The 13,868-nt window shown below is 35.2% G+C and overlaps 1 protein-coding gene and 1 pseudogene across 1 annotated transcript in view; both read right to left on the bottom strand.

Moving 5' to 3' along the window:
- PKHD1L1 (PKHD1 like 1) overlaps window positions 1-13,868 on the bottom strand; it is a 154,434-nt gene that overhangs the window by 103,695 nt on the left and 36,871 nt on the right. The window contains exons 16-23 of the mRNA XM_060127562.1: window positions 13,610-13,745; window positions 12,688-12,831; window positions 10,679-10,836; window positions 9,684-9,797; window positions 8,066-8,215; window positions 6,908-7,032; window positions 1,754-1,917; window positions 363-535 (exon numbers count right to left, since the gene is read on the bottom strand). Coding sequence (XP_059983545.1) covers window positions 363-535; window positions 1,754-1,917; window positions 6,908-7,032; window positions 8,066-8,215; window positions 9,684-9,797; window positions 10,679-10,836; window positions 12,688-12,831; window positions 13,610-13,745 — 1,164 coding nt within the window. The remainder of the gene's footprint in view (window positions 1-362; window positions 536-1,753; window positions 1,918-6,907; window positions 7,033-8,065; window positions 8,216-9,683; window positions 9,798-10,678; window positions 10,837-12,687; window positions 12,832-13,609; window positions 13,746-13,868) is intronic.
- LOC132508404 (suppressor of cytokine signaling 5-like) lies at window positions 3,337-4,855 on the bottom strand (annotated as a pseudogene).

Below are 13,868 nucleotides of genomic sequence, written 5' to 3'. Positions count from 1 at the left end.
CAAATTTTCTTTCATAATCTCTGTTCAAAGATCTTTATTGGGAGAGCCCACAAATTTTTCTTTTACCTCAACAGAGAAAACTCTACTTAAATCTGACTAGCTGATTCTTAAGGCTATTTCCTCCTGCTTTTTTCCCCATCAATATATTTCGTTAAAAAATTTTTAATGTTTAAAGTGAATTTTCATGCTCAAGTTCAACAAGCCTCTAAATCTTCATTTTATCCTTAGAATAACTGTCTTGTTCTATTAAAAGATGTCTAATCTGTGTGTCAGTTCTTCATAAAAAAAATGTTTTAAGTTTACTAGGTAAAGGCTAATGTTTCGTAAGTTGAAAATAGCTACTCATAAAATTCTAAGCTTACCTGCCCAAAGCTCACAGCCATCATGGGTATATTATAACTGCAATTACATGATGTCATGGTGACAGAATATTGGTTGGTCATACTTGATCCATTAATTTTGGTCTGATTCACCTGAAAGTGCTTTAAAAATATTCCTTTATTTGCTAATGCTGGAAGTCTTCTCTTTGGCATTTCTAAAGAACATAGATAAACAAAGTAAATGGGAGATAAAATTGCATAGCTTGTGCTGCTAAAAAGAAAAGCATCAAATAATATCCATGTGTCATGGAATAAGCTGTTTAAAATCAAATTTTAGAAAGAAGATCTTAAGGAAAGTAGTTTGTGAAGCTTGGCAAACCTTCACTTCTAGAATATAAAGCTTTAAAGTCTTTAGATATATGAGCCTCATTGGGTAAAACGAAATACTGAAAAGCCACCAAGCTCTGGGTTCTATGCAGCCTTCTGTGGGCCAGTTAGTTTTGCTCTGTTGTAGGTCCCTGAACGTGGTGCTCACTAGGATGTGTGTTCCATGAGGGCAGGACCAGGACTGCCTGGTCCTCTGCTCTTTCTTTGGTACTAGACATATTGCCTGCCACATGGTAGGTGCTAAATGAATGTTGCTTAAGGAACTACAACCTTTATCTCAGCACAGATCAGCTGTCTTATGTGCTCCACCAATCACAATGTAGGTCTGGTGATAGCGGATTCAAAAAGAGTGACTCAAAGTACAGTAACATTTAGTTTTTAGCCAGTTGAATCATGACCTTGCACTTGAAAACTGTTCCAAAGGAAAGGATTCCAAAACTCCTCTGAAATATGGTAATAGTCACTTATTAAGGTGACTGTTTGGAGTTAGGCTGATTTTTAAAAAGACTGCAGTTTAATTTTTATTATTTTATTAGCATATCTCACATATATGAGTCTATTAACATAACTAGAAAAAATACTAAAACTCTGAGAAATAAAGTTTTCATTTACAGTTTTACTAATTATCATAATAAAGTCCATGGAAAGTTTCAGCTCATTCTTACTAGACAGACGTCAATGTCAACAGTTGCCTTTCAGGAACAGATCTCTATCTTGGTAGTTGATTTCTCAAAAATCAAACAAGGCAAAATTAGAATGTTTGCCACAGTTTACCTGTAAACAGAATCCAGGACTATAAAACTAATTCCTGCTTTAATGACAAAGTTTACATTAAGGACGCATTTATCTTTAGAATAATCACCTGGTCCTATTCATTAAAAAAAAATATGATTTAAACCACAGTATTATTGAGATGAAAGAATAACAATATTTAGAGATTAATGTTTCTATCTAACCTACAGAATATAAATAACGTCCACAATAAGATTTTAGTACAAAGTAGGTTTAGAAGGTTTAGGTTTTAGATATGAAATGATACAATATACCATCCAATGCTGCAATTGTAGATGTCTGTCCAATGTATACAATATCCACATAGAAAGACTGTGATTCTGATGCTTTCTGCAAACTAATCCTCTGAAGAGAAAAACTGGTCCCAGTGTATTTGGTTTGTATGAGATCCAGAAGGTCTATACAAGTGTAGGTCCAGCTGAAATATGGTTGTTTAATTAGGTGTATAGATCAGTTATAATGTTCAATGTAAACAAATACATTATAAAAAGCATTAAAATCTTGAACAGTAAAAGTTTTTCTTTTCCCACAAGAAGACCATAAGCAAGCTTTATTAGCACAAAAAAACAGCCACAAGGGACAGCAAGCAGAAACTTTACATTGGCAGTGAAAGATAGGTTTTATTTGTAACCTTGGCAGTAGACATAGGCATGTAAAATAACATTCTGTAGTGACAGGTAAGTAAGCTAAGGAGCATGCACCTTGGTGGAAAGCATACAGAAACAGGACACAAGAATGAAGCAAACCATTTTAGTGGTGCCAGGGACAGAGCAGCAATTTCAATCCAATACTAAGAAGCAAAACTGGAGCTTGATAATACTTCTGGAAGAGCTCAGTGGAGTTGCACTGTCCCCTATAACTAAGGGACAAAAGGTGCTAAGTTATTTATAGATTCAAATGGTTGCAGAGTGCCTTTTAAACGTATAATTTAGATTCAGAGTTTCCATTAAATATTAACTGCATTGGAATCTCATAAATTACATAAGCAATTTGGTTACAGGAGTTTGCAATAAAGAGATAAATACTGCCATTCAAATAACTAAATACAGTTCAACAATAATCTTTGCGTCAGCTACCACTGTACTGATTAACTGACTAGTTTGGGAACCTTCTATTCTCATTTTGAAACTTCATGGTTTACAAACTCATCATGGGATCCACCTCTAGTGCATCAAAGCTTAGACTGACAGCATCTTAGAAAATTATACGCATAACTACAGTAAGTTAAAGTGCTCCTTAAATTAAAAAAAGTATTTTGGGCCTCTAAGTACACTTCTACTACTAATTATGATTCCGAAGTTCTAAAAACTACTTAGAAAAAATGGTACACTGAGCAGGACCCTTTATATAAGAGAAATGGAGACTACAAATGATATCAAAACTTAAACAGCACATGGTGCTTTTGTAGCTAGATAATTCCATTTTCCAAAGGAAAACCAGATTTTACTTCTGGGATTTTGAAGCTTGATTTACAACTACAAACATCACTGGTTCTGGAGGGTTATAGAACAATGCTTTTTGACACTAACAATGTACTGAAAATAAACTAATGCTAACACACCTAGTTGATCTAAGTAGACTGTCTGACCTACATGAAAGCAGGTCTAGAAATACCAGCTAGGAGAGTTTACGTTGCCTTGATTGGTAATAGTTTTTAATCAGAGAATCAACCTCTTTTAAAACTCATGATATTCTTGTTGAAAGATCTTGTAGCATTTAGGGTAAAGGAAGCCCATTAGCTCCATCAAATGTAGGGCATCTTCAAATTACGGCACAGCAGAAAAACTGCAGGCTAAAGGAAGGACCTACTTAGTGATATGGTTAAGTGATGGTTTGACTAACACGGAAGAATTGAGATCTGTAAAATCTTCCAAAATCCTGTTGCAACAGAAGAGTGAAATGCATACAGGTGGTGGTGATCAAAATTAAAATTGTGATTCCATTGTTCAATTTGGGCACGTAGGGATGTCCCTTCAAGAAGGACTTTCACTTCATAATGATCCATCATGGGATTACCCGATTTGAATCAAACTGGGTATGAGGCAGTGGGATATGTTCATTCTGTGCATAGACTTTCCATGCTCCTTGCCTATTAACATGGAGAGGACTGTCTTAACCCCTGGCATTGTTTCTTCCTATGTGATGGCCAACAGAGAGTAGTTGTGGCCTCTTCTGAGTCAACAATTACCCTAGGGAATTGCAGAATTGTTCCCACTCACTTCATTCATTCCAGGAGCTAACTTCGATCCCATTTTATATATTGGATTAAACTGTGCAATAGCCTCAAAAGATCTATTTATGCATGGGGAGGGGGAATCAGCACTTTCTTCAATACTCCTCTGTCTCTTTCTGTCTCTGTCTCTGCTTCTCTTTCTGCCTATCTTCCTCTTCATCTTCTGTGGAAAACAAAGATGGATCAAATGTATAAAACATGCCAAAAGTGCAAACACAGGAGCCATACACTGTTTAATCAGATGCCACTGGAGGGTGAAATCTGAACTGCCAGGAAAAGGACATTTTTTTAAAGCATTAATTCAGGAAGATTACTTTTCTTTCATTGGCGGTGGGTGGGGAATCGGTTTTGACTTCTTAAGTTTTTGTTAGAAAACAAAACCCAAGAGTGTCCTGCAACTTTCTCAGAGAGCAGCTTCTTATAGTTCGTGCCAACACTGTCCACTTCATACACAGAGCTCACTCAGCTCTCTGTCCTTTGAAGTCCACTCCAAGTTTACCAAACTTCAGTATCTGATGAACTTTCTGTCTCTGTATGTAAAAAAATTTTCTTTCTTTACATCCTATGGAAGCATGTCTAGATCTTATTCGTGGGGTAAAACACAAATAAGTATCTTTTAATGCTTATTCCAACAATCTAAGGAATATTCAGTGGGAGAATTTTAATGTGTCCTGAAAAATTCTTGGAAAGACTCTTCTTAAATATATTCTCTTTGACAAACATCTCTTGGGTATCTACATTTTAACTATGGCTACCTACCTCATGGTTAGAGATTCTACACCTATATTTAAAATCGGTTCCCAGTTGCCCTCACTTTATCAACTGATCAGAAAATCTGAAGGGCATTAGGGCCACATGTTCAGGGTATGATGCCAGAGGGGTATGCATCAAATACAATATTTTATTTTGAAAGCTGAAGACTATAACTTCCCTTCTTCCCTTAACAAGAGGTCATTCCACTTCTTCAGGGAGAAAGTCATAAGCACTGGCAAAACTTCTTTTAAAATTTCAGGTTAAAAAGCTGGGCTGGGGGCACAGGAGGGGGATGTATCTAAGGATATCCACGTCCAGGTCCCACAGTTCCAACAGGCTCTGTGTGCTCCCACCCACCTGTCTGTTCCATCGCCTGTCACTGCTTCTGTCACTGACCCAGTGGGCACATCTTGTTTTCTCCTGATGGAATTCAGGGACCTAGCTCCGAGGGAGCATCTACAGGCCCCAACTCTGGTTGTCTCCCCACTTTACCCCTTTCCCCCAACTCATGAGGGATCCATCTGAAAAGTTTTTTAAACCTTTAACAAATAAGATTCCCCTTATAGTCCAACATATTTCTATGAGTTTGGGAGTATACACATTTCTAAAGGTATGGAATGAAAGCTGGTCCCTGCATTTTGAAAATAGTGGTGGGATGATCAAGAAAGCAGGAAGCTTGAAATTGCGGAGTTGGAAGTAGTTTCTCCATCCAGAAGCAAACTCCCCCATCAACACCACCTTTTCAGGAATTCCCTGGTGGTCTAGTGGTTAGGACTTGTACTTCCACTGCAGAGAGCACGGGTTCGATCCCTGGTTGGGGAACTAAGATCCCACAAGCCGTGCAGTGCAGCCAGAAAAGAAAAAACCTGCCTTTTCTTTCCATCTAGTTATTCTAATCTCCCTCATCATCTTACCTGTTATTTCTTGTCTTTGTTTTGTTTTGTTTATGGGTATCATTTGGTTCTATTTCTAACTTTGGATCATTTTCTCTTCCCTTCTGTCTGAACAGTTAAGCCGAGGCACTGACTCTGCCTCACACTTGCTCCATACACAGCAGTTCTGAATGTTCATAATCCCACTCCTATGATGAGAATAGAAAAGTCCTCTCTCTATATTACAGAATGGCAGCAACTTAAATGATATGTATTAAAGTACAATGAAAACTATATAGATTGATACAGGATACAGAAGATTTTTTATGTAGCTATGACAGAAAAAAAACACACAAGAAACGTATTAGAAATATTTTTGAAGACATGGAAATCATACCATGGGTATTTTATGACATAAACTTTACATGAAAAAAAACCTTCTAAAATTGTGGAGAGGAAATGTTCTATATCTTTACTGGGGTAATGATTACATAACTGTATACATCTGTCATGCTTACTGAATTATGCACTTAGAGTAAATTATGACATTATGTAAATTACACTTCAATAAGCATGACTTTAAAATTTATGAGGAATACTTTTTTTCTTTTTTTTTTCTTTGCGGTACACGGGCCTCTCACTGTTGTGGCCTCTCCTGTTGTGGAGCACAGGCTCCGGACGTGCAGGCTCAGCGGCCATGGCTCACGGGCCTAGCCACTCCGTGGTATGTGGGATCTTCCCGGATCAGGGCACAAACCCGTGTCCCCTGCATCGGCAGGCGGACCCTCAACCACTGTGCCACCAGGGAAGCCCGAGGAATACTTTTTAAAATAGAAAAGTTGTATGTATGTGTATGTGTCGTCATTGTTTTATTGTATGTAAAATTTTTGTGTGTATTGTACATGAAAATTCAAAGTCAAGATTGACAAATTTCAGAAGATATAATAATTAATGAAACCAAAAATCATTTTGCAGAACTAAATTGTGCTTGAGGTTATGACAATCACAGTCATTAAACAGCTTTCTCTAGACTCATTTAGTTTCTCGCATTATATTTCTCTATCTGCATTTTTATGTGTCTAACTTTTGGCAACCAAACCAAGTATTTAAGAATATCTTTTCTCCCTTAACTTTGGTATGTTCATCAAAATATTTTATTTTCTCCATTTACACATTCATTTTGTTTTTCAGTGATCAAAGTCTAATGATAATCTTGCGCTAAGGCAGTTTCTTTCTACCTTCCTTCAGTATCTAGAAACATTATTAGATTTAATAATATATAATTTAAATTCTAAAGTTTACCACTGTTTTATCTTTTAAATGGTCATGGGTGATGATGACACTAGACCAATTTTTATTTTCATAATCTATAGATTTATTTTTGGCACAAATGTCTCTGTTAGGAAGCTTATGTAGAAGGCAGAAAAAATTGCAGTTAGATCCATGGTGCACACGATTTCTCAAAAACAAACAAACAAACAAACAAACAGATTTTACCTTCATAGTTACATACTATAATTTAAAAATTTCAAATTCATAGTGTAACTTACTTGTTTCCATATGCAAAGTTATATGTAAACTGTGTATCAGTGCTTCTAGTAATCTTGCTTGTGTCTTGGTATTGAAATTTTAGAGCAATATAATTTGCCAAGAATCCTTTGTATGCTAAACATAACTACACAGAAAATATTAAAAAAAATCAGTAACAATATTTTACCATTAAATTGTTTTGTAGCAATTCAAATGAATTCAATCCAATCCAATAAATATCTATTGAGCATTTTTTATACAAAATGTATCAGAACACAGAGGAAGGAATGATTAATTTCAGACAATGAGATGCAGAACTGGGGAAGATTTTATAGAAGAGGAAGGAGTTGATGTGACCTCACAATTAATGATTAATTCTTTTATTGTTTTCTTAGATATGATTTCCTTAAAAAAATGGAAATAATTCACTCCCTCTAGTCATGGAGCTATATAAGGATTAAGGCCAGTTCTAACTAAACTCTTCAATGAATTTAAAACTCCATTACACACAGAGAAGACAGAGAAACATTCAGGTAGATTAACTAGGATGTGAATGCAGCTGAACATTTAGAGATGTCACCATACAATAGTTATTAAATACTAATTTCAATGGTCTACAACTCCTTTAAAATGCCAGATGTATTTAGAACTTAGAACTTTAGAACATGTGCTACAAGTTGAGAATTTTAAAACAAGAGAAAGGGTAAATCTATGATTGCTAGTCTTAGATACCTATCCTAAAACTGCCGTCTCCTCTGCTCGTGATCCTCCTTTACTTTTCCATGACTGGATACCCTAGATCACTTTATGACGGCTATCTATTTTTGTTTCTTCTTAATTAATTAATTTGTTTCTTCTTAATTAATGAAGGAATAATGAGAATAATAATAATAATAATTTTAAATTGTTTTAGTATTTACATTTGTGTGCAAATAATGTTTTTTTCTGAAATTATAAGATAAAGCAGAATACATGTGCACGGTACTACATATTCTTAAAATTTCATTTTTTGAGTATCAACAGACAAGGAAATCACAAGCACAGAACTGAAGCATGGTGCCTGCCCAACGTGATGTGACTTCACATGACAAGCAATTTTCCTTCTCTGAAAACTTCATGAAATTTTATTACCAAGGTATTTTACAAATTTAATTAGCATATAATTTTGTTGAGCTTACCTGATTATAAGGAAATAATAAAATGTTTCCATATGGTAGTCTGTTTGGTTTAACATCTGCTGAGTCAAAAAGAACAGCTGGGTTTTTCAGGGAATAACGACCACAGTAAGCATCAGTTTCAGCTGTCTTTTGCCCTCTATTAATATGCTCCTACAGAAACAATAATATTTCAAATGAAAACATGATTTATTGCCCTGCTTTACTCCCCAACATCTTCACCTAAGTCATTCAAGTTTCAACTCAGATCCCACTGCTTCCCAAACTGCTTTAACTTGAAATGTTTTCTCTCTTCTTTGAAAGTCTAAGGCTCTCATCTTATAACACTCATTTAGATACATACTCATATAATCCCTCGTACCTGTATTTGACTATTTCCCAAGTCCTCTCTTTCCCCTTATATTATGAACTCCTTAAGGATATTTATTCACTCCTTCCACAAATGATTTTTTGTGTTCATTCCATGCCACAGTTTTACTTCTTTGTTCATTTGCTTGTTTTTTGTTTAATCTTCAGGGTTCCAATAGTGAAGAACCCTATCCCTACACACAGGAGCCTACCAGTTTGGGACAAAGGAACCAAGGATTATAAAACCAAGGCTGAAAGGAGACATCTAACTCACATAAAAGCATCAAAACAGATGACTCGCAGAAGTAACAAATGAATTGCCTTGAAGAATAAACAGGAGTAATTTAATAGGAAAAGGGAGCCAAGGGGCATCAGAGAGAGCGTAAAATATGTGCAGAGAAGTGGGGACGTGAGAGAGTGGTGCTGGGAAACTCAAAGAGTCAAGGTAAAGTGTAGCCAAGAATGTGTGTTGTGATGATGATGATGATGGGAGATGAAGTACAAAAGGAGTATAATGTAGACTACTTGTTCAATTGCCTTGGCTGCAAGTACTACATTCAGGATAGGAGAACCCAAATACATGTCTACTTATTGAAACAGGTTGAAAACGTAACCCATTAAATGATTTTCCCTTTTCTTCAATAATAAATCTGTTTGCATAAAGCATGACATGATATATATTTTTAAGGACTCATTTCTGGGGTATTGATCTGAATTGAATAACTAGCCTATATATTTCTTATTCCTATGGTATTCATTTGGAAATGGTGAATATCTGGCTTCCTCAAGTCTTCAAAATAAGAATTAGGAAGTTAAGTATATTTTAAATTTATTGTACATCAAAGAAAAATCTTTGTATTTCATCAAGAAGTAAATAATGACTAGGCATTGTACTAACTGACCAGAAGCAAGGGAAGCAATTTACTGTATAACACTCTACTACAAATGGTATTCTCTGAAGCCAATGAGGAAAAAGAATATACCCTGCATCTAAATGAAGAAAACAAACAAAAAAACCTATAGATCTCACATTTACCCATCTTGCCTACTTTCTCTTGATTAAGAAAATTCAGGTGTGCTTTTACTAATGAGTCATTTTATAATGCAGGAGGATGCTAGAACAGACCTTACCAATAAATGTATGACAAAATTATACTTGAAACTTGACTTTAAATGTTAAAGGAATTAATGCTAATTCAAAAAATGACAAAATTCCAAACATTTATATGATTTCTTATCTGGTCCATTTCACAGTTCATTAAATATTCCATACCAGGTTAAAATCAGTTTCATAATCTCTGAAGTATTTCACAACAAATCCTTCTTCAAAATTTGCAATTTGTGGTGGACACTTAGCGCTAACCATTTCTTCCACTGCTGCCTGAAACTAAATTAACAATATGAGCTTTAGTAACTTCTTTATGAAGAGTTAGAACATTACTAATTTAACTACTAATTCTACTAATTAATTAAAAAATAATTTCATAATTCCCATGTTAGCCATAATTATGAGGTCATTTCCTAAATAATTTCAAGTTAATATGTGATAATTTCAGTATCCAATGACTGTTTCAAGACTTTTATTTTAGAATGATAATAGTTATATCCAACTGGCTGATCTTAGCTTATTTAGTTATTACATAAGGGAGGCATATTGGTTCAGTAGCTTTTTAAAGACAGCAATGAGGCAAACCTAAATGAATTAGCACCTAATTAAACAGATTCCAAATGAATAGTTTTCCCAATTAATGCAAAATTAACTGGAAAAAATATATACTCCAATGCATTGTTTCTCAAAAGAAGAGATACATACACTGTAATCTCTTACTATTATTTAAGAAATAATAACTGGATTATATAGGAACCGGCACACATTCATGAGGTCCATAATTTCCATACCATATTTCTCTGATAACGCGCAGATATTTAGAATTAAGGACTTGAAATAGTGCACAATCTTCAGTCATCAAACAAATATTAACTCAAACTCATTGCACAGGTAGTTGTTGACATGCAGTAATTCACAAGCAAACATTCCTCATGAGCAGCTGCCCCATATGCAGACACCTGGATGCTGTTGGCACAGATCCAAGAACTCCCCTCTCACTCCCTCTGTCATTGTGATATCTCCTCCCTTCTCCACTCACTATGAGTTGGCTCCAACCCACCATGACAAGGAGGAGATGTATTACTACTCCTTAAAATGCGTTTTTATAGAAGGCTGATGCTTAAGTGGCTTTCTGTTTAAAAAACTAACACAGAGCGTACGTCAGCTTCTGATGACTGCGGCATAAGAGGCCTAGAAGTGATCCCATCCCAATTCAGTGTGAATGTGTCCAAACTGGGTTTTCCTTTGGTTTGTTCTGTAATAGCCAGTGTGACATTGTTCCCTTCAAATACTTCATAACTGAGCAGATCGAAGTCTCCTGCAATGAAGTACCAAACAGAATTTGAAGAAGTTAATTAATTAAATACCAATATACCCATAATAGAAACTCAGAGGTAACAAAACTAGTTTTATTTAGAATTGTATTATCACAAGAAAAAGGATGAATGGAGAAGATGCAGATCCTTGAATCTGATATTTAGCCATAGTAGAAACAGCAGAACAGCAGATAAAGTGCTATATATTTAAGGTTCTGTTTTTGTAGCGTAAAAAGAAGTTTTGTAAGATAAACAAAAGTTGCCATTGGGATCATGAGGTAAAAATCAATGGGCAATAAAATATTCCAAGAATTATTTAAGTTTTCTTCCGGTACCATCATCTTGGTATAAAGGGCTAGCCTGGGAAATTGCTATTTTCTTTAGTTACAAATGGAGTACAAAGATGAATTCCAGGAAGTAGCCCCATGCCTGCGAACCTTGTTTATACAATCTCACTGAAAGAAATAAGGCCTTGTCCTCACATGTCTCTCTTCTTTGGGAGGATGCTTTAACAGTGGAATCCTACTGACTTTCTCTAAGAGAACAAAGATAACCATATCTTCTTTAGATAGCATTTTGACAATCTAACCTTTGGGAAATTTTTAGAACTTCAATTCATGTTAAACAGAATTCTTTACTCTCTGCTCAACAATCAAATTACCAACTTCATAAAATGAGACACAAACATTGAAGTAACAGTTTACTTATATGAATTGGAAAATAGTGACCGTGCAAAGAAAGGAAACACATATTCAGGGACCTATTTCATGAGCTAAATATCCCAAATACCCAAATTGGTTGCTAAACTTGGCTTTAAGACTTGAAAATGTGACACTTGAAATTGTAAGACTTGAGGGCTTCCCTGGTGGTGCAGTGTTTAGAATCCGCCTGCCAACGCAGGGGACATGGGTTCGAGCCCTGGTCCGGGAAGATCCCACATGCTGCAGAGCAACTGAGCCAATGTGCCACCTACTGAGCCTGCGCTCTGGAGCCTGCGAGCCACAACTGCTGAAGCCCGTGCACCTGGAGCCTGTGCTCTGCAACAGGAGAAGCCACCGCAATGAGAAGCCCGCGCACCGCAACAAAGAGTAGCCCCCGCTCACCGCAACTAGAGAAAGCCCGCACACAGCAACAAAGACCCAACGCAGCCAAAAATAAACAAATTAAATAAATAAATAAATAAATAAACTATAAAATTTGCAGAAGAAAAACTGGAAAAATTTAAAAGAAAAAAAACTGTAAGACTTGAAAACGTAATAAGAAGTTAATGGCCATTACTTGAAAAGGATAAAGAAGTCAAATAATTTTGGAAAATGCTGTATTAAATACAGGTGCACTGCTTTTCTTGTTTTGTTTTTATTGTTGTTTTTGTTTGTTGCTCATTGCCGGAGTCCTTGGGGATTTTAAAATTCTATAATGAGCTCTATCAACCTTCAAGGAGCTTCCCACAGGGATATGACCAGAGAATCCTTTTATCAAACAAGATCTAGCCAGACTAGTGTCTCCTGAGAAATACTGATTCACTTAAATTTCATTTCCAGAATTAATATCTTCACTAATTTTTGCTAAATGTAAAGTAGGCTACTATACTTATAGTGTATTTGTAGTATATAGCGTGTATACCTCATGCACTGGAGTGGTACACTCCTTGAAGTACAACTAGAATTTAAATTACAGTAGAACAAAATTAACCATTTATTTCTGTTTCTCCTGGAGGTGATCAGGGCTATGAATATGCATTTACTTTCCCGTCATTTTATGCAGCTTTTCCCTTTTTCAGTGGAGTTGCGCAGGATACAAACTTATTTCCTAGAAAAAACTTTACAGAATTGCAAAATGAAATACATGCTTACCTCTAGTTGATATAAAGGTTACCATGTAAACATAGCTCTGAGGATTTTGTGTTCTTATTACTTGAACTGCATCCGGTTTTATAGACCAGAGGTCATTCAAGGCTGATTGCAGTATGAAGTCAGAAGCGTCAGCAGGTAGCCAGACTTTTCGATGAATTAACAAAAAATTAAAGTCAAATGATTAGGGGTTTTAATAAAAAAAAAAAAAAAGAGTTGAAATCTCTGCACTATCACAGCCAGCACTGATGTCTCATATTTGAATTTTTTTAAGTACCTATAGTCTGTACCATCAGTTATCACTTAACGAAATTACATTCTGAAATTGATTCAAGTTCAATAATATTGGCTGCTTAATTGGACTGTGATCTATTGAGGATAGGGCTCATATTTTATTTTAATATATTTGTTTTAATATTCCCATAGTAATAAGCATTGTATTTGGCAAACAGCAAGCACTCTTCAATATTTACTCATTGAAACAATGAACAGAAATAGCAAAATTATTTTTTCAGGGTTTTTTATAAAATATAGAAATGCAATATCTTCATTAACAGATAAATTAGTGTCTCATAGGTCTTTTGAGAAACTGAAATGCCTATCTCTATAATGATGAACTTAATTCCTATTAACTTAACACCTGTGAGTCACGGATACATAAATTCCTTATGTGTGTTTAGATATGCATTTATCATGATCCTTACAGAAGAAAATAATAGTATATATCTGAAAGCTGTTTTTACTGATGCCATTTTCTATCCCAGTCTGAAGAGTTTTCTTCATGATATATTTTTTTGCCTCTTTGTCTAGCATACTATTAAAACTATATTTTTCAGACAGTAGAATTTGACTAGAGCAAATACCTTTTTATAATTTTGTCTATACATGAAGAGTAATAAAATCTCCCTTATTATTTACAACTTACCAGTTTTTTCCTTGTTATAGATTAATCTATATTGGTAAAGTGAACATAAATTAGCTTCCACACATGGGCCGGTTACCATGATCTTCTGCACTTCATTGGTTGCATTAGTTGTTTCCCAGTTTTCCAATGTTATAACCTATTTCCCAATTTAAAAAAGCATATATTTACTATAGGGAAAAATACATTTTAAAAGCATCATAAGTCAGCTATTCAATGCTTCTACATTGCCCTATCTTATTGCAAATGATAAACTATTTTA

The sequence above is a fragment of the Lagenorhynchus albirostris genome, chromosome 17 (genome assembly GCF_949774975.1).
Source record: "Lagenorhynchus albirostris chromosome 17, mLagAlb1.1, whole genome shotgun sequence".
NCBI classification, from domain to species: Eukaryota; Metazoa; Chordata; class Mammalia; order Artiodactyla; family Delphinidae; genus Lagenorhynchus; species Lagenorhynchus albirostris.
This window is presented reverse-complemented; position numbering and strand designations above follow the sequence as displayed.